This window comes from Strix aluco, chromosome 6 (assembly GCF_031877795.1).
Source record: "Strix aluco isolate bStrAlu1 chromosome 6, bStrAlu1.hap1, whole genome shotgun sequence".
NCBI lineage: Eukaryota > Metazoa > Chordata > Aves > Strigiformes > Strigidae > Strix > Strix aluco.
In genome coordinates this window covers 8,323,328-8,341,694 of record NC_133936.1, presented here as the reverse complement: position 1 = coordinate 8,341,694, position 18,367 = coordinate 8,323,328, and the positions used below count along the sequence as shown (strand labels likewise).

The following is an 18,367-nucleotide window of genomic DNA, read 5'->3' as shown; positions in this document are numbered from 1 at the left end:
CTGGTTAAACGCACTGGATTTTTACTTTATCTTTCAGTACCTTCATATATTAACAGATTTTCTTCCCATAAAAAAAAATCAGAAGGAGAAAAAACCTGCCTAACAGTTGCAGAACACAAGCTTGGCATATTTGTGAAGTGATTCTAGGATATTCTTTACCATATGCTGACTTACCAGAAGTACTTTTCTATTTGGCTAAGGGATCATTTTAAAATGTCAAGTTAGAATTTGTGGAAGAGATAAGGCTAATAGAAAAATTGTTCACCTAAGATGTTAATTTAAGGACCCCATGCACAAAATTATCACTGATTTTGGATCTGTTTCTTAAGGAGCAAATATCTTGTTCCAAAATTTAGGGTTAGTTTTTATTTTTAGCAAACATGGAAGTATCATCTCTATAACTGGATCTGCTATGATTCATTGGAAAGGATCATAAGAAAAAGTACAATCTAAAAGGACAGACTGTAACAATTTCAACAGGGACAACCTGTAAAAAGCATACCAGATTTTCCTCTACAATGACTGGAAATATCCTGGTAGATGGAATCAGTGACTGTAGGAAAGGCTAAAAGAAAGCTATTGCAAGGGCCATAGAAAGAGTGTGAAGGCAGAAAAAGGAATAAAATCAGCAGCTTTAGTCTCATCTCCCTCCTAGAAAGAGATAAGGTTACAACAGACACTCTCTCTTTTTGGAAGTACCCTTAGTACCAAAAGGGCTAGCTTTGATCTTTAGCTCTGTCATACTGGGCACAAATTAAAAATGTCTGCAATCAAACTTCCATGCTTGAACCATAATCAAAACTCGTAATTCCTGTTATTTAAAACAGAACTAAAGCCTCAAATTGCCCTCAGTCACAATGTCTGTCCTCTGCCATTGGTGGTGACAGCGAGGGTACCCCTGGATAAAGGGCTGTCCCTAGCCCCAACATGACTGAAACATGTCAGGGAAGATGGTGACTGCTCTTCCCCTTCTCTACTTCATGTCTAGGATTTGTGAGCAGGCAGAGGTATTTGGAAAGCTGGGGAAAGAACAGACCATACAGGGGTTACGTGTAGGGTGGGATGAAGACCGAGAACACAAAAGGGACTCTGGGATGCTGAAGCAAAAAGAGGAAGGAAGAAATGGCAATAGAGAGGCTAAGGAAAGCCTATACATGAAATAAAAAATGGAGACAAATTGTGTGGAAGAGAAGCCTGGAGGCACTGTGGAGGATAAGGCAATGGGGAGGGTTAAAATGGCAGCTGCCTTTATGGGCAGCAGGTCAGCGAGTGCCTCACACACCATTAACAGATGCCCGAAATAGGTGTGCTTCACATGAAAGAGTAACGCTGTTTGGAAGCGGGCAGCTTTCCACCCCTGGTCAGATATTTAGGCAAATAATAAAAAACGAGTTATGTAGAAATGCGTTCTACAGTAGGGGGAAGGGAGACCAGGGGTAGGGTAAGCGCCCTGACTTGGCTACCCAGCCTGGGACCACCACAGCAACGCCCCGTTGTGACCCTGCTCCGAAGGCGGCTGCCACAAGCCCCGCCGGCAGGTAACCTTAGCAGCCTCCCTCCCCTCGGCAGCGAGAAAACCTCCGGCACTGCCTGGCACCGCCGGCCCCCCGGGAGCCCCCGGGCCCCGCCGCCACCTGCGCCCCTCGGCCCGGGCTCTCTCCCTCGCCTGTGGAGCGGGAGCGGCGCCATGTGCCGCCGCCGCCCGCTGGCACCCTCTCCCCCGCCAGGCAGGCAAGTTTTCGGGCGAGGTGGGAATAGCCACGAATAGAGTTTATAAAAATATTTTAAAGCTGTCGCGGGGTGCTCGCAAGAGAACTAAAAAGGGGAAAAGCTTCGAGGGCGGCGCGGGGAGGCGGCGGGGGGGAAGGGAATGTAAAGCGAGTGCCAGCGGCGGGCTGAGGGGAGGCGGCCGGGGGCGCGGAGCCGGGGTAGGGCGGGAGTGGGGCCGCGGCCTGCAGGCCCTCGCACCGGGGGAGGCCGGGGCTGCGGCCAGGCTCGGGGGCGTGAGGGAAGCGCAAGGGGATCCGGGGGAGACCGGGGCGCTGAGGAGCGCGGCGGCGAGCGGCTGCCGGGGGCAGGCGGGAGGGCAGGAGCCGGCGTGGGGCTGGCGATGAGGGGGCGGGAAGGGCTGCTGTGGCGGCGTGAGGAGGAGGGTACGGGTCCAGGAGAGCGAGGCGTGAGGGTGCCGCAGGGAGGGTGTAGGAAAAGCTGTCGCGGGTGGGTGTGAGGCGCCTCGGGACGGCGGGGAGGTGACGGGGCACGCCACAGAGGAGGGCGGCGGGCAGGAAGGCGGGTGCGGGGTGAGGGACGGGCGGGTGCTCACCTCTGTCCTCCAGCCCCTCGCTGAACTGCCCGCTCTCCCCGATCCGCAGCTGCTCCTGCTGCTGCTCCCGGGGGGGCACCGACGGGCTGGCCCCGGGGGGCTGCACGATGGCGGGGTCCGGAGTGGTGTCCAGGGGGGCAGCGGACGGCTCCATTTCTTGCGGGGCGGCGGGAAGCGGCTGGCGACTGTGGCAGCGAAGCGAGGAGCGAGCGGAGCATCCAGCCCGGGTGCGAGCCCGGGGGGAGGAGGAGACTCCGGCTCAGAGCATCAGGGAGACGGGGACAGGCAGCAAACAAACTCCTCCGGCTGCTCCCCGCGGCCGCCTCATCACTCACCTCGCCAGCGGCGGAGGCGGGGGGGAGCAGGTGGGAGAGCGGTGCCGCCTCCCCGCGCTACCCTTCCCCTCCCCGCCCCGGGGAGCACCTCGGGCGGCGGCGGGAGCGGCGCCCGGCTCCGCAGCCGGGCGGGGGCGGCAGCGGGAGCCGGGGCCGGGCGGCAGCTCGCCCCCGTGCGGAGCGGCGTGTGAGGGGGCCGGAGGGGTGGCGGGAAGGGCTCTGCTGAGTCGCCCTCAGGGGCTCCCCGCCCCCGAGAGCCCGCAGGCGCCTACGGAAGGGGCGGCAGGACCTTGGGCTTAAGGTGAGTCCCTGGGGCCGGCCGAGGGAAGCCGGAGACCTGTCGGCCTACCCTCCCCAAGGCGGGCTCTGCCACCCGCCTCCGGCTCCCGACTCTCTCGGGGGCAAGAGTTGTCCAGTGACTGCCCAAACCCGGAGCCCTTCTGCAGCAGAGAGAGAGGCAAACGCCTCACGCCGCTCCCGAGGGCTGCGGGTGCTGGCCCGGTGGAACAAGTCCCCGTCTGCTTCGCCTCCCCTCACACAGGTGAAGAGCCAGCACTCCCTTTTGCTGGGGGATTGCCTCACTCCCCACCCGCCATAGCCCTTTCGCAGGATCAGGGCCGAATCACCACACAAACACACCTCTCGGACCTCCCAGCACTGATTTGTTACGCTGATAGTTGGTTTTACCAATATTACCCTAAAAACTGTCCTAGAACATACAGCAGTCTCCTACTGAAGCATGGGATTAAAGCTGGAGACTTGCTGGCATTCAAGGCCGTTCTTAATTCGCTCACCTTCTATTCCTAGGGCTGCAGAACATAGGGAAAAAACTAAAACCTTAGGAGAACAGAAATGTAAAAAAAGATGGAAAATTTTACTGATAGATCTGTGCCAGAGCTGCTTTCTTCTTCTCCACTGTTTTCTAATGACTTCATAGAGAAGTGCAAATAAACAAAAGCATTTTCTGTGTTAGCACAGTCTCCCAGTTGCATGCTTACTAGCATGCAGATAAATTTTGAAACTGCATTGTGTTTTGACTTGAGTCTAGGAAAATATCAGAAGACAATTAGACATTGCAGCCCAGGTCCTCAGCTGATACGTATGGATATAATCCGCATTTAAATTATATGAAAATCAGGTTGCCTTTCTCTTTTAAGAAATTAGCAGGTTTGGGGGGTATAGAAAAGTCAGCAGAAAATTAATATTTATGCTAGCAGAGGGACATGATTTTATAAGTTGACTGAATCTTGCTGATGTCAGCCTTAAAAAAAGTTTTCCGGTAATTTAGTAATACCGATTTGGTAATGGTTAGTGAAACATTACTACCAAAATGTCTTAATTTTTAAAAATGCCTCTTATTGATGTAGGCTAATCTTCAAAATCTTTTCAGCTGTATTTTAAATCATTATGTGAAAAAGTAAATATAAGTAAATGTTAAGGTGACATAACAGACTGCTTTACAAACCGATTGGCATTCTAGCAACCTTGTAGAATGGAGATGGCTGTTGTTGTGTGATGAATGGTGTTTGCTTTTTATCTAATCTTATGATTTCTTTGTGTATAGTCTACCGTACCTACTGTATTAAATGTTTTTGAAGTCTTCATGCCTCTCACCTAAATTTCATCTTTATCCTTAGCTATCCTATCCTGCTTTGTGATCCCAGAGCTCTTGGTCTTCTAGTTGGATCAGCATTAATATGACTTTAAGCAATGCTGAAAGTATTTTCTTTTCCCTTATGTGATGGATACTAAATTACAAAGTGCCTTTTTGATGTTAATGTGAAAAGAGGTTCTCATGCATAAGCTAACACAAGTGAGTTCTTTTGAGGGAAGTGTTGTTTTTTGAGTTCGGGCTGAGTTGGGAGGGGTTGGAAACTAGTAACTCCATAAAACAAATATGGTTATTTTCTTTATGGGCTGTTTATTAAGATCTTTATCTTATAAACTCAGATTATAAGGTATCTGTTTACCTGCAAGATATGAGAGATGATCTGTACGTGTATGCGAGAGATGAATGAAAAGTAGAAAAGACTTACCTTTTGTTACTTGCCATAAATAATACATTTTCATCTCTCTCTCTGACTTAACATGTGTTTGTAAAGTGAGAATCCTTAAATGAGTAGAACTGGTTTTGTAACCTGGTCAGAAACAAGAGATTGTGGCCAAATCACTTTTCAGGACCTGGGAGGGATACAGAAACCATTGGTGAGTCGGTTTGTGGAGACACTGTCCCATGCAGAGTGCATCCAGTATAAGTCATGAGGAATCCCTCAAAATTGCTGCAATGGATGTAACGCTCCCTAATGCAATTATTGCAGGATCCTTCCTCTTCTAGGGAGATAAATCCGTATCTGATCCATTCCAGTAGGAACTTTCTTATTCCTTGAATATATGAAAAATTGACTAGTGACTCTTATTGGACACTACCTTCTTTCTGTAAGTGTCTCGAAGCTATTTTGGTATTCTTATAACTTCCAGAAATAACCCAAGAGGAAAGTTCCTGGAGATTCCTAATTCCATTTCTTTAAAAGGAGGTGAAAGGGGTAGGTTTCCAAATAATCTGGAGGAAAACATGGACTAGGAACACAAACCACAAGTTTTAAACTTTAATATGTTCCCTTTTTTTTTTTTTTAGTTGGTTTCAATTGCTGTTCTTATATAAAACTGTCTGGCAGGGGCTGCAGCTGTCTCTATTTGTAGAAATGCTGTAGTGTTCAGGCTACTGCAAAGAATATGAGGCTTGCAAAGAGTATTATAGTTTCTTTTAAATGACTCTCTTTAGTGCTTTCAAACATGGCCTCATGAGAAGAGATATACTCTGCATTTAGCAAATGTAAATTCAGAACATTAAGCAGATCCACAATGAAGGGCCTTTCAGATCAGACCATTATTTATATAAGCTAGCTCCTAAGAAGCAGAACGACTGCCATATCACAGCAGCTGGAAGCTGCTTTCCAGCATTTCCTCATATTTCTCATGACACCTCTTTCTCTCAAAGTCTATTTCATTGGATAAAGATGTATGGCTAGGGTTTTACAGACATGGATCCTATTTTCCAGCCCTGTTGGATTTCTTGTGTAGGAAGCCTGTAGACAAAGTGAATGAAGAGAAAAAGACCTGACCCTAATAGCTATATTATTATACAATTTTATTTCTTGGCCCCTCAAACCTCCCTTAGATGGATATGAATAAGGGGAAGCCAAAATCAATCTGAAAAAAAAAAAAAAAAAGAACCACATCTCTATGTTCAATCTAAATAGACTGATGCCATTCCATATTCTATGGCTGCTGCAAGATTAATAAACACTTGCAGAACTTTATCCCCAGCTGAAACAGCCTGTGATTTCAATAATATTTTGACTTCCAGAGAAAGGTGATTCTAAACAGGGTGGAAGTATCTAGCACCACAGCAACCAGCAACAATGAAGAGAACTCTTGTTTTTCTTCATCTGAATTGTCTGTGGTCTGGTTTTGCTGTGGTTTTGTGTGGTGTTTCTTTTCTTTCTTTCCTTCTTTCTGCCCTTCTTCCTCCCTTCTATTGAATAAATGAAAAATATCAGATCTGAGATTCTTCCTCCAGGCCCACCCTAACTCTCAGCAATGTCGGAGGAAGAACTTCAATTATATTTGCCAAAAATTGGATTAGGTCCATTGTTTATTCTTTTCCAAGGTAGGCCTTTTCCTGAGGGAATAAGCAATCTCTTGCCAGTAAGTTGGCCTGCTTTCCTAAGGTACAGTCCCCTTGTTTCACTGAAACATTATTGCCATACTACCATGAGCAACTGTTACAGGATGACAGAGTAGCATGGTGCAAAAAGGGAGAAAGAATGTGGTGCTATTGCATCATGTAGAGTGAAAGTAAAACCAATGGGTGACAATGGTAAAACAGGTCCTGGTCTGTCGGTGAGATAGTGGTCACTATATGAATGCAGAATATTTCTTATTCCTCTTCAGTCTATGTGGAGTTGAAATAAATCAGTTTTCATTGTAAACAAAGTTGGATATGTTAGCATTACATGTTCATTTGTCATTCTAAATATGAGAGCTGCATCTATTCTGGGCTTTCTGTTTTTCCTTTTCTTTTTAGTGCTGCTGACTGGACTGTTGTCACCTGAATTAGCAGAACACAGTGGTGCTCTCAGAGACTCCTGAGAAGGAAGATTCCTTGTTTTCATTGATGTTAACTAGTCAATGTTCCATATTGACCATCATCTTAAGTGCAGCACTTAATTTAAGAGCACTCTTGCATATGTGGAAAGAGTTGGTCAGCTGGCCCAGTGATTATTTTTTAGTAGGTTTAAAGGCATAAAAGCAAGCTAATGATACTGTCACCATTCACCATTTTATTTTCAGGGTTGCTTTTCATACGCATACTAAACACAGAAGTGTCTTTCTGGTATCAGAATATTTTATTTGTCACTGGCGTTGTATTGCAGTATTAGGGAGTGCTAGTGTAAGCCAGGATGATGGTTTATTAGTTTGGTGTGTTGACATCTCATACCTGATACTCAAAAGAAAATGCTCACTTCTTACTTTCATCAGTATGCCTTTTACGGAATTACAGCAGGAGGTAATGGCATCCCCATTCAGTTTTACAGGAGACGTATCTGAAACAAAACCAAGTACCAGTCCAATTCTAAATGGACAGGCAGACATCGGTTCTGTAAAGGTCATCACTATAGATAATCTTCAGTGTTACTCCTCTAGGACCAAAGTCTGAGACTCATTTATCCTGATATTCCTAAAGGCAACACCTTTGAATAAGTGTTTATGCTGTTTAAATGCTCTGATGCTTTGCACTACAGCTACCATTTTGTGCCTGTGGTGTGCGTGAGATGATACTTCAGATCATTCCTTGCCATTTAGACACATGTCCTCTGCTGAAATTAATCGATTAAATAAGTGTCTTTAGTGATGAAAACCTCTAGATTCTGTATTTCACAGCCTTTTTTCATGAACATAATCTTTTCTTTAAATAGTCCCTTGACCGTCTTGTGTGATATTGGCTCCCATAGTTTTCTTTTACAAACAAATACAAATTAGGCTACATTTTGTAGGATGTTTTTTAACTTTCTTTTTTCTTGTTTGCTGCCTTACTTGATGACACGTAGGCAGAGGCAGATAGGTATTTTGCTGTTGTTTTGTAGATCACCTGTAGTCCCACAGTGTGTTCAGCGGTCAACAGGATGAGAAGTTCTACATTACGTTCTTTTAACTTGGTCTAGATATCTCTTGGCCTAGTATTAGTCACCCTATTTTTAAAATAAAACAATAGTGATGATGTTAATACAACAATGCTACATTAATTTTTAAACTTCAGAGCATGCTTAAATTATTATCCAATATATGTAGGTCATTTACTGTTTTTCTCTTGCACTGGATTAAATAGAGTTTAAATTGAAATCATCTCTCTTCTTGGCATTTTTAGACTGAATATTAACTTGGGTCAAAAATAATCAGAATGTTATTTTGAAAAAAAGCATATGATAATTCAGTATCTTTTCCTTCAGGCTATGAAAGAGTGTCTATAATACGATTCCCAGAGAATATGGCATGCAGTGACCTTGGTAAGTAATTGATGACACCTCACGTAAACACCTACTCTTCCTCTATATGATGTTGTTGGAGATCATATTTGCAAAAAATGCCAAAGCTAGCAAGAGCCACAAGCATTAATAAATTCCATTGTGGCAACAAAGGAAGAATAAAAACATAGAATGCAAAATTTGTCATCTTAAAGTGAGCAGAAGATCTTAAAAAGATTCTTCACAGTGAGCATTTTCCATCTTGAAACTATTTAAAAACCTGTTTTTAATTTGGCTTAAATTGCTATGTAAATACGGGAAAGTAAAGATTTACCCACAAAAACTAAACTTACTGTTTTGTTCAGAGAAACATTATGCAGCTATGTAAGACTACATGCCCCTATTCCAAACAATGTTATTTCTTTATATGACTGAAGACATTTTGTTTCCAGTTTTTATGTAACTGAGTAAAACTGACTTATTTGACAGTGGCTCTATTTCATTGGTTATACTCACAAGTATTAAAGAGGAATGGAAGGGAAAATTAAGTAGCAACCTGCTACTTAGGTAATAATCTTCCTCTTTTTTTCTTTTTTTTTTTTTTTCTGCTTCCCATGCTCCCTTCCCAAGCTCTGTGCAAAGATCTTGCTTCTTCCAGTGAGACTCTAACCATACCCTAATAGATGACATAGATAAGCACCTGAGATTTAATATGTGCATCAAAGAAAATGAAAAAAGAAAGCTAGGAAATTCCTAGGAAGCAAAAGTCAATATAATTTTGTAATAAACTTATCCAATGACTTGATGATAATTCCTATCAAAAAGCATCTTAACGACTAGATGTATTTGCATAACTTCATGTTTTCTCCCATATCTTTGCAAAAATTATAAACAATTTTCCATTAACTTTCTATGTTTAACCATGAGATGAAGTGAACTACAAAAATCACAAAACATTCTTTATGTTATATACAGATTGGGTCACTTTTCCTGTTGCCGAGCCAGCACCCATTCCTCCTGATGCAGCTGTCTACCAAGGCCTTTTCCCACCATGTCAGACCTAAGTTTTGTTAAGAAGGCTGTATGCAAAGGTAGACATACATTTGTTTCCTAGTCAGGTTAGACTTATGCGTTTATGAAATATTTATAGTTTATAAATTTAACCTTACACATTAAAAAAACTTTAAAAGTCATAATCCCTACCTTGAAGCTAAGGATTTAATGAGAAAAGGGACTAGTCAGAAAAGAAATGTAATAGGTTTTATAGTGCCCAACTCACATCTATTTTCTCTTCCAGTATTTTAAACTCTTAATTTGTGATTTGGTTAATATCTTATTCCTTGGCAATTAGTGTCATCAGCAAAAGAGTAATTTCTCTTTTTTTAATCTTGCTGTATTTTTATCTTTTATCAAAAGACCATGAATAAGTATTAGAGGGAATAACCTTTTTACTAATCTATAGCAATAATATTTATATTGCTTCTACACTACTGGTAAGTAAGTACTCCACAGCTCACTTTTGCTGCAAGTTGTTTGGTAAACTGTATGATATGTTAATATTTATGTGTTGTTTGGAATAGCTAATCCACATTGTTTAGTGAGTTGGAAAAGAGTATTTTACCCTTTTCTTATGCCAAGTGAATTGTAACTAGGGTTCTGCACATTCCCACTTGAGTATTTAGCTAGGATGATTATAGAAAGTGTTTGAAAAAAGAATGATAGCCACAGCCAAAATGAATATTTTACAAAACATGTTCTTCATAACCGGGAAACTATACTCATACCATTGTGTGCCAGTTTAGGTTTGGTTTTTTTTTTTACATCTGCTCAAGAAGATATTTGACCCTTTATATAATTTAACTCTTATAGATTCTGGTGGACATAGTGGAATCTGTTACCCACTTAATGTTTTTTGATTGTTTGGTTTTGTTTCTGCTTTTTTTGCTGGAGGAAATAGAATTAGTTTCCTGAGTCCTGGCATTGGCTTTGAATACTTCATTTTAATGGGAGATGCCTTAGGTAAAATCATTAAATTCTCCAGATACTAGTTTTTGGAAGAGGCAAAAATAATGGGTGAGGCAAAAATAATGTCAACAACATATAGAGTAGTTTTCATAGGTTTCTGCATCCTTTATTCGCATGATATATTCATTGTTTCTTATCCTCTTAGGTAAAAATTTCAGTGGGCAATGGGAAAAATAGTAGACAGTGACAATCCCTTTTGTAAATTTAAGAGAGTAAATCTCATAATTCATTGTATTCTTCTTGTAAGAAGAAATGGGAGCCATTTTTTTTGTGGAATTCAAACCCAGAAGTTTCTACTATATTGCAGCTAAAGCTTCCTCTGTGTGCAGCAGTAGCAAAAGCAACAAATCTCTATTTGATGTAGCATGATGAAATACACTGTGAATATTGACATTTATCTATCCGTAGTGAATACTGTCTGATCTGGATTTGTATAAGATGCAGAGGGTAGTTGGTTAATAATCCTACTAAAACATTTATGTTACATTTAGCTGTGGTACAGAGTTGTGCGTGGCTATTAGCATTTGCTAATTTTACAACGAAGCAGAGCATCTTTAGGAAATTGAAGAAGCACTTTTCTCTGTAGAATGAAGAGTGTTAAACACACTTCACTAAGAATGTCTTTTTAAGCAACCAGTAAAATTGAAATTTAAAGGCAGTTGACGTTTATGTCAGTGAAATCTTGAACCTCTGCTGCAATAAAATTGTCCTGTAACCAAAAAGGAAGAGGGAGATGTCAGTCATATAATTTAATCAGATTATGATAAAATTCAATTTCTGCCTCTTTCAGATTTTCGCTGTTGATGGTGCCTAAAAGTAATCAAGGGACAGAAAATCATATCGTAGTGCAGACAGCTTCCTCTTTACCATCAAGACTACACATATTTGCAATATTGGGGTGCAGGGATGCTTCAATAGCCACAGAAGTTTTACTTAATTTTCACATTGTTTTATTAGAAAATGTGTATTTTAAGAGGTTTTATTTTACTGATAAAGTTTATATACTTGGATTTGTTTTACATTATCCATTGACTATCACAGTTGTCACTGGGCTATACAAATCAGGTGTAGTTGTACTTAGAAATTTCAGCAAACTGAGGCAAGATCTGTAAAAAGAAGTAGTATTTTTTATTAAACCGACTGATGCAGTTCATTTCCAATTAACATGCTCAGAAAGTGTAGCTAGGTGTACAGTCTTCATGACTTCAGGAAGGGTTAATGTGTCCAAAAGTGCCTGCTTTTTTCACCTGTTGGTTTAATTAAAAAAACTATCTATAGACTTTGTCTTCTCTTTGTGCCAAAGTGCCTTCATTTCATATGTCTGAGTTTTGTCATATTTAGGATCTCCGTGTATAATTCGTTAGCAGGGGATGCATCATAAAATGACTTTTCAGGTTGCTTCAACTATGAGTTGTATTTGGATCAGATAGGATTTTTTTTGTGTCACAAGGAAGATAATTTCTTTCTGTAAAGTTTGAAATTCTGCAGTGGTCAGGAAAAAAGCAAGAACACTCAACTATGATTTTTATTTCAGTTCCCAGAATCACCTCAGTTTCACTTCAGTAAGTTCTACAAAAGTAATTCTTCGTTTGAGACTCAACTCATTGCTTACAAAGAAATATTTAATTGCTGTCTTGGTAATGCTGTGTACCAGCACTGTATCTTGCCCTGCTGGCTGGTGAATCATGGATTGGGCTGGCAAGCTGAATTTACTAGGTGTGGCTCCCAAACAGACAGTTAAGGGTGACAGTATGCTGTAAGTACAGGAAATTCAGGAAAAGGCTGTAGGGCAGTCCTGCTCAGGAGTGCATTTGCTTGGCGTCCATGCTCAGCGTATGAGGCTTGACAGTTCTGCCTGGCATTTCAGGCAGATATATGTTCTTCTGTATTGCTCATGGTGGTTGTTATCAGTCAATGATTTGAACTGCTAGAACTGATGCAGCTGATGTCAGAGCTTGGTTATGGGTTTTGGTAGTTCAAGTCTGGGATTGTAGTAGGGCGTCTGTGTCTTGTCCACATCTGTACCCCATGCCATCCATGTCAGCAGCTCTTCAGATGAAGGTGAGATAAAGATGCAAGGGGGTAAGGTGATGTGATTTTTAATTAACTGGACTTTTGATAAGTAGGCTAATATTATAGCACAGACATCTGAGGAAGATAAAGGCCTCGCTGTGTCTGTTCCATCCAAAATATTCTTACAGGCCCACCACACATTTCACGCACAAGAGGAGCCCAGTTTTCTGCTCTTAGAGCAGTCAGAAGCAGTTTTTCCATCAGGCAATACTTGTCAGAGGTTATTAGTGCTTGAGTATAGTTGTTGTTTAGTTATGAAATAGATCTGGCTTTTTGCTAATTGGCTCTTAACTTACACATCTCCAACTTTGCTTTGCATCAGCACTATCTTGGCTCATTTATTTGAGCTTTGCATGGTGACTGAGAATTTGGACACAAACAGTCAGTTCATGCCCATGAGATACTTTTTTTTTCCGTTATTCTTCTGTAGAAAATCTGATTTACTTCTTCAATAGAATTGCTTGTGCTTCTTCCCTTTTCAAAACTGAAGAGGAAAAATAAGCAGCATCATAAGAATGGATAGCTGGAGCCAGTGGTCACAAACTTGTGTCTTGAGAGGTTCAGATAGGACATTAGGAAAATATTCTTCACTATGATGCTAGTGCAGCACTAGAAAAGGTTACTGAGAGAGGTGGTGGAATCTGCCCCCTTGGAGGACTTATAAATTCAGCTAGCAAAAAAGCCACAGGTAACCTCAGCTGACCAGGTATAGTGGTGTTTATAGTCCTTCTCAGAGAAGAGAGTTGAACTAAATAATCTGCATAGGGTCCTTCAGGTGCACACTTGTATGGTTCAACCAATATAAACATTAGGGGGTATGTAACTGTAAGGTTTTACCTAGTAAATGATAAATTAAGTAATATCAAAATAGGTTGACACAAAACGTGCAGAGGCTTAGAGACAGTGCTAATTCAGGCCTAAGAGCAGGTTAATTCACCAATAAAGGGCAAGTGCTATGCTCTTATGAAGGATAAAACTCTGGTGACTTAGTCCTCTTGGATTGTTCTTTTCATGTTGATTTCATGGCTATTAATGAAGTGTATTACTTACCTGATAGAGATGGTCTCTTTGGCCCCTTTATCCTACTCTAAACTTTTTATGACAAGCCTGTTTCCTTTACCTTATATAACTGATTTTTTTCACTGTTTCCTTTTTTTATCTATGGGCATAGAAGAGTGACCTCACAGTTATAAAAATGAAGATCATTAATTCTGAAACTCTCCAAGTTGTTCTGGCTGATGTAGCAGTAAACTTGTTTGAATTGTCTCCTTTATCTGCTTGAAGTGTGTGTAATTCTCTTGACCAAAAAATTCAATCTCTAAATAAAATCTAATTAGGAAAGAAAATTAAGAGCCTTCCAAGATCTGTTTCATATCCTACAATCATAAATACAAGTTCACTGAGATTGTTTTGCATATCTTTGAGGATAAAATATCTTTGGAAGATACTCAAATTTTGTGAAGATCTTTGAAAATTAAGTTATAGTTCTTTTGATTTAAATTTAATTCAGTATTAAAACTGTCAAGCGGTTGCAACACTAATTAGATTCATATGGCATGAGATATCTAGACAGACTTGTTGCATCTATACTTGTTGATTTTTCCACTAGATGGCATTATGCATTAACTGCAAGTTAATTTATGAGCTTAACTATAATTGCACATGCTAAAGATTTAAAAAATAAGAAATCATCTACTGTGCTTGCTCTTATTCTATGCAAGAGTGAAAGAACTGTGGCTTTAAAATCACTTGACCTACTTCTACCTAACAGTAACCCAATCCATCCTTAATGCATCAAATATGGATTTACTCAAAGCAATAAAGGAAGTCAGCCATGGCAACAATATCTGATATTGTGTGCAATGTGTCTTTTAGAATAAAACTCTTCCAAGCTTCTCTACATTTAACATTTAAAGAATTACTTCAGTGCTGCAAATTGCTTCCTTTCTGGCTACATGGTTTCAACTGAAGTGATAGGAAGTGTCCTAAGTAAAGCTGCAACGCTGAAGATTGCTTTAAAATGAATATTTTTTTATTTGGTAGCTAATTCAGGATAGATTATCAGAATAATTTATCACTCCGAGTTTAAATATAGATATGCTGTTGTTTCTTCCACCCAGATGAACTATTAGCAATCCCTTACAAAATTATATGGTGCTCAAGAGTGAATTTTCTAGAATTTAAAGTCCTGACCAGTGAAGCACCATCTGATCTGAAGCAAAGGTCTAATACCTTCAAAAGAACTGATCAGTGGGATTTTTGCTTTAATCCCATGATTTGTGGTGACTAAAGAAGAAATCAGCAGTCCCAGCAGCAAGAAAGCAATGGCAAGGATTTGGTATGTGAGAAGGAAAGAAGCAACGCTAGTGATCTGGGGAGTGAAGAGGGAGGAAATGAAACAGGCACAGATATCAAAACCAGAGGTGGAGCAAAAGAGGAACCATGAAGGGAGAGTAATGTAGTGACAGAAAGGCACAGATTTTTCATACCAAACTATGAATGCTGGTGTGTGTAGGTACATGGATATTAATTTTAAATCTGTATTCTGGGGGAAAAGAGAAGAGGTGGTCCTTTGTTTTAAACTTGTCTTCCAGAACTCGAGATAGTATTCACAAAAAAGGGCTCATCAAATTGCTGATCAGATATGTGTTATCTAGGATACACTTCCCTGCATTCCATATTGTGAGCTGGCTTTTTTCTTGATTCTTTATGTAGAATGTAAGAGGCTCCAGGCTGGAAAGGGATAATCTAATATAATAACTGTGAGAAGAGGTGTAGAATACAAGCTGGATGAACCAGTTCCATTAGCCTGGGCAAGTAATGGAAAAGCATCCAAGGCCAAGAAAACATGTAAATATTAGCTGAGTATTGAACAGGTCTTTTAATATTCTCATGGTGGTCAAACACATACTAGAAAAGTAGTTAAGCTTGTGCTTAAGGTTGTCTCTGAATCAGGCTTTTGTGAAGAGGACATACCAATGCCACTTGTAAAAGCTTATCGAAAACATTGCCATAAATTCAGGCTATTAAACTGTTCCCGTTTTCTGTTTAAAACTTTATTTTACTTACCCCTGAGCTTTAGTAAACTATAATTTTAATTGTCCTATTCGGTGCATGGCTGTAGATAATGCAATATATGATTTTTTTTTTATATAGAAGTGTTTATGCTTTGTATTTGCCTAGGATGGTCAATATAATTCAACTCTTTTGTAACACTGATATAAAAAAATGTCACGATACTTGCCTTCTACCATAATGCTATTAAGCTTTTTGGAAACCTAGGTCAGTAGGGTGGGCATCAGAAAATTTTGGACAGGCATCCATCTTTTTCCTGACACTAATCTCTCCTTTCTTAATCCCCCAGCTCATGCTGCAGAAGCCAGAATGTGCTCACAGGTACATCGCTGTATGATGGAGACTGTAACACAAATTAATGCTGGTGGTAATGTCTGTCACCTCCTGTCATGCTGAGGTACGGGACCATTTACTTATTCCAACCAATTCAGGCTCACACTCTGCTCTTGCAAGATCTTGTATTTACCTGGGGCCTTTGCTCTTCTCCAGTTTTTTGCTATGAACAGAGGGAGGCACCACCAACTAGGCAGGAGGGATGCATACGTTTGGAATTACAGTAGCATCCTGTGGTATCTGTACTTCTAGTCAGTGACCAACAGCCAGGCTGTGAAGGAAAGAGAAGGCAGGAGCAAATACTTGGCACATGGCTCAGTAGGGAATCCTGTTTCATTCCGGGCAGCACAGGTCTTGATAAACTCGTGATTCCACTGGACCCAACTGTAGGCATCCAGACATTGATATCTGAACATTATTATTTCTGGTTCCCAAAGGGCAAAATATACTTGCAGTATACATGGCTTTTATGTTAGGGGTTAAAAAAAAAAACCAACAAAACAAACACAACACACACACACACACCCAAACCAATAAAAGAATTAAATACGAAGTCTCCATGGGAACATAGCAGATGGTCCATCTTGCTGTGGTAGCCCTCCTTTGCTATTTCCTGGCCAGCTCCCTAGCAAGTCTGTGAGTGTCTGAAAGAGGCAGTATGCACCAAGTAATGCAGTGAGAATGAAACAAATTCTGAGATTTTGAGTGAACTACCGAGAATCACATAGAACAGACTAATTTAAAAAGTCATTAACTATGCATAACCTACAAACTGCAAGTATAGACTAGGATATAGTTTCACTGAATTAGAGCAACTGGTTTCTTTTTGTCACTTGAGATTAAGAGACTGAATGTAGGTTTTAGTTGATTAGTAACATTAGAAATTAAGTATTGTTAATTGTATTATGGGTTAATTTTTATAAGCACACGTATTTCATTACTAGGATCCAACACTTGAGAGCTTCACAAATGGTATCAAATCTTACCACTAATTAGCAGATTTTCATATGAAAAAGGTTGGTGACAAGGACTTCCTTTATTATTTGGTAAGTGGTGAGCATTTCCTGAAAATCAACATACAAACCCTAGGATTTGAAGTGTGTATACTACACTGTGATCCAAATGGTAATGCTCCAAGTCCCCAGGAGATTTTAATATATCCAGTTGTTTAAGAACATACAGTAGAGATGAGCAAGCATATTAGAAAAATGGATATTTGGAAGAGTGTATTTTTTTTTCTGTTCCTAAAAATACTGTATTGCTAGAGACAAAGGAATTTTAAGAGAGCCATTCACCAACCAATGAATTATATGAATGTGTCAAACATTCATTATGAATCCACCATACTTAGCAGCAGTTCAGTCCAGTTGTACTTTGACATTGCAGCATCGGCTACAAAATCAGACAGCACAAGCTTGTGTCATTTACTGCAGGCAAAATCTGTTTCAATCAATAAGAAATAAGTGCTCTGTGTGTATATTGCAATCACTGTGTGGTGCTCCACTTAATGCACTACAAATCACAACCTGTAGTATTCACGGTGAGCTGCATAAACATTATTAACAAATTTATGATTTATAATGCAGCTCTCTTTTTTGAGGCACCATACTGACATGGGCAATCGGACATAATCCAAAACCAGCACTCTAAATGCCCTTGCGTTTAATTACTGAACTCTGGGCAAAGTTTACCTGTAATTTCTCATTTAAATTACTCTGTCTTTCCAGTGGCTCAAAACTACTTTTTGAACTATTGCTTGAGAGATCTCTTCTGAAACGACTGGATTTCCTGGTGACTTCGGTGGGCCTTCTATTGGCTTCAAAATCATTAATTATAACAGAGTACTTCTAAAACATCTGCAATATTTTTAGATCATTAAAAAGTTAGCATGAAATACTGCGTTGAGATGAGTGACAATGTCCTGAAGGGGAAAATACATCTTATTTAGGAAGTGGCTTTGTTTATGACCATCACACTCAGAAGTGAACACGTGTTTTGATGTATCTGCCGTACAGTCCTGGCTGTAGTTGGGACCAAAAAAGTGCAAATTTCTTAATCTTTTTCAGCAAATAAAGGAAAAAAAAAAGCAAGCATATTAGTAAAGCACACTTAGAAGGTTGTCCGTCCTGAGAGGATGTTGTTAAGTTCCAAATGTTGGACTTAAAAAAGAGAAGACAGTAGCTGCCTTTTCCCAAGAGGAAAACTAAGTATGATAGTTGAGAAAAGAATTCAAGTTGAGATGTTAGTTCTCAATACATCAGTAGTTGCCTTGGAATGTCTTTTGTCTGGATTTTGTATGGCACAAATTGTAAATTGAAGTGCACAGGTGTCTGTGTGAAAATAAGTTTGTTTTTATACATAACATGATTGTTTAGCTGTGACCATAGTATAAATTTACTGAATCATTTTTGAAAACACACGCTTTAAGACTGTAACTTTGTGGAGCTTTTATGCTTGCTAGAGCATATGGAGCCAGAATGACTCCTCAGTGGAGTCCCTGAGTTAGTGGTCTGGACTCACTCCACAATGCTTTTGGTACAAATCTTGAAGCCATTCTTTCTGTGCTCTCTTTGTGTGCATATCATTGTTACTAGAGCTTGTTGCATGTAAATATGAGCAGGACTGAGGTGAATGCTCAAGTATGAATGCAGCGATTACCATTTGCTTAACTTAGTAGT

The 18,367-nt window shown here is 40.4% G+C and overlaps 2 protein-coding genes across 3 annotated transcripts in view; one reads left to right on the top strand and one right to left on the bottom strand.

Annotated features, from left to right (window-relative positions):
• The window catches only part of TMEM163 (transmembrane protein 163), a 105,483-nt gene extending 102,690 nt beyond the window's left edge, over nucleotides 1-2,793 (bottom strand). The window contains exon 1 of the mRNA XM_074828605.1: nucleotides 2,324-2,793. Within this exon, the coding sequence (XP_074684706.1) occupies nucleotides 2,324-2,477 (154 nt within the window). The 5' untranslated portion in view covers nucleotides 2,478-2,793. The remainder of the gene's footprint in view (nucleotides 1-2,323) is intronic.
• The window catches only part of ACMSD (aminocarboxymuconate semialdehyde decarboxylase), a 51,992-nt gene continuing 35,299 nt past the window's right edge, over nucleotides 1,675-18,367 (top strand). Inside the window, exons 1-3 of one of the 2 annotated variants that reach the window (XM_074828602.1) lie at nucleotides 1,675-1,731; nucleotides 8,169-8,225; nucleotides 15,646-15,753. In XM_074828602.1, coding sequence (XP_074684703.1) covers nucleotides 15,715-15,753 — 39 coding nt within the window. In that variant the 5' untranslated portion in view covers nucleotides 1,675-1,731; nucleotides 8,169-8,225; nucleotides 15,646-15,714. Of the gene's footprint in view, nucleotides 1,732-8,168; nucleotides 8,226-9,158; nucleotides 9,275-15,645; nucleotides 15,754-18,367 lie in introns of those variants that run through there. The other variant, XM_074828603.1, reaches the window with a different exon arrangement.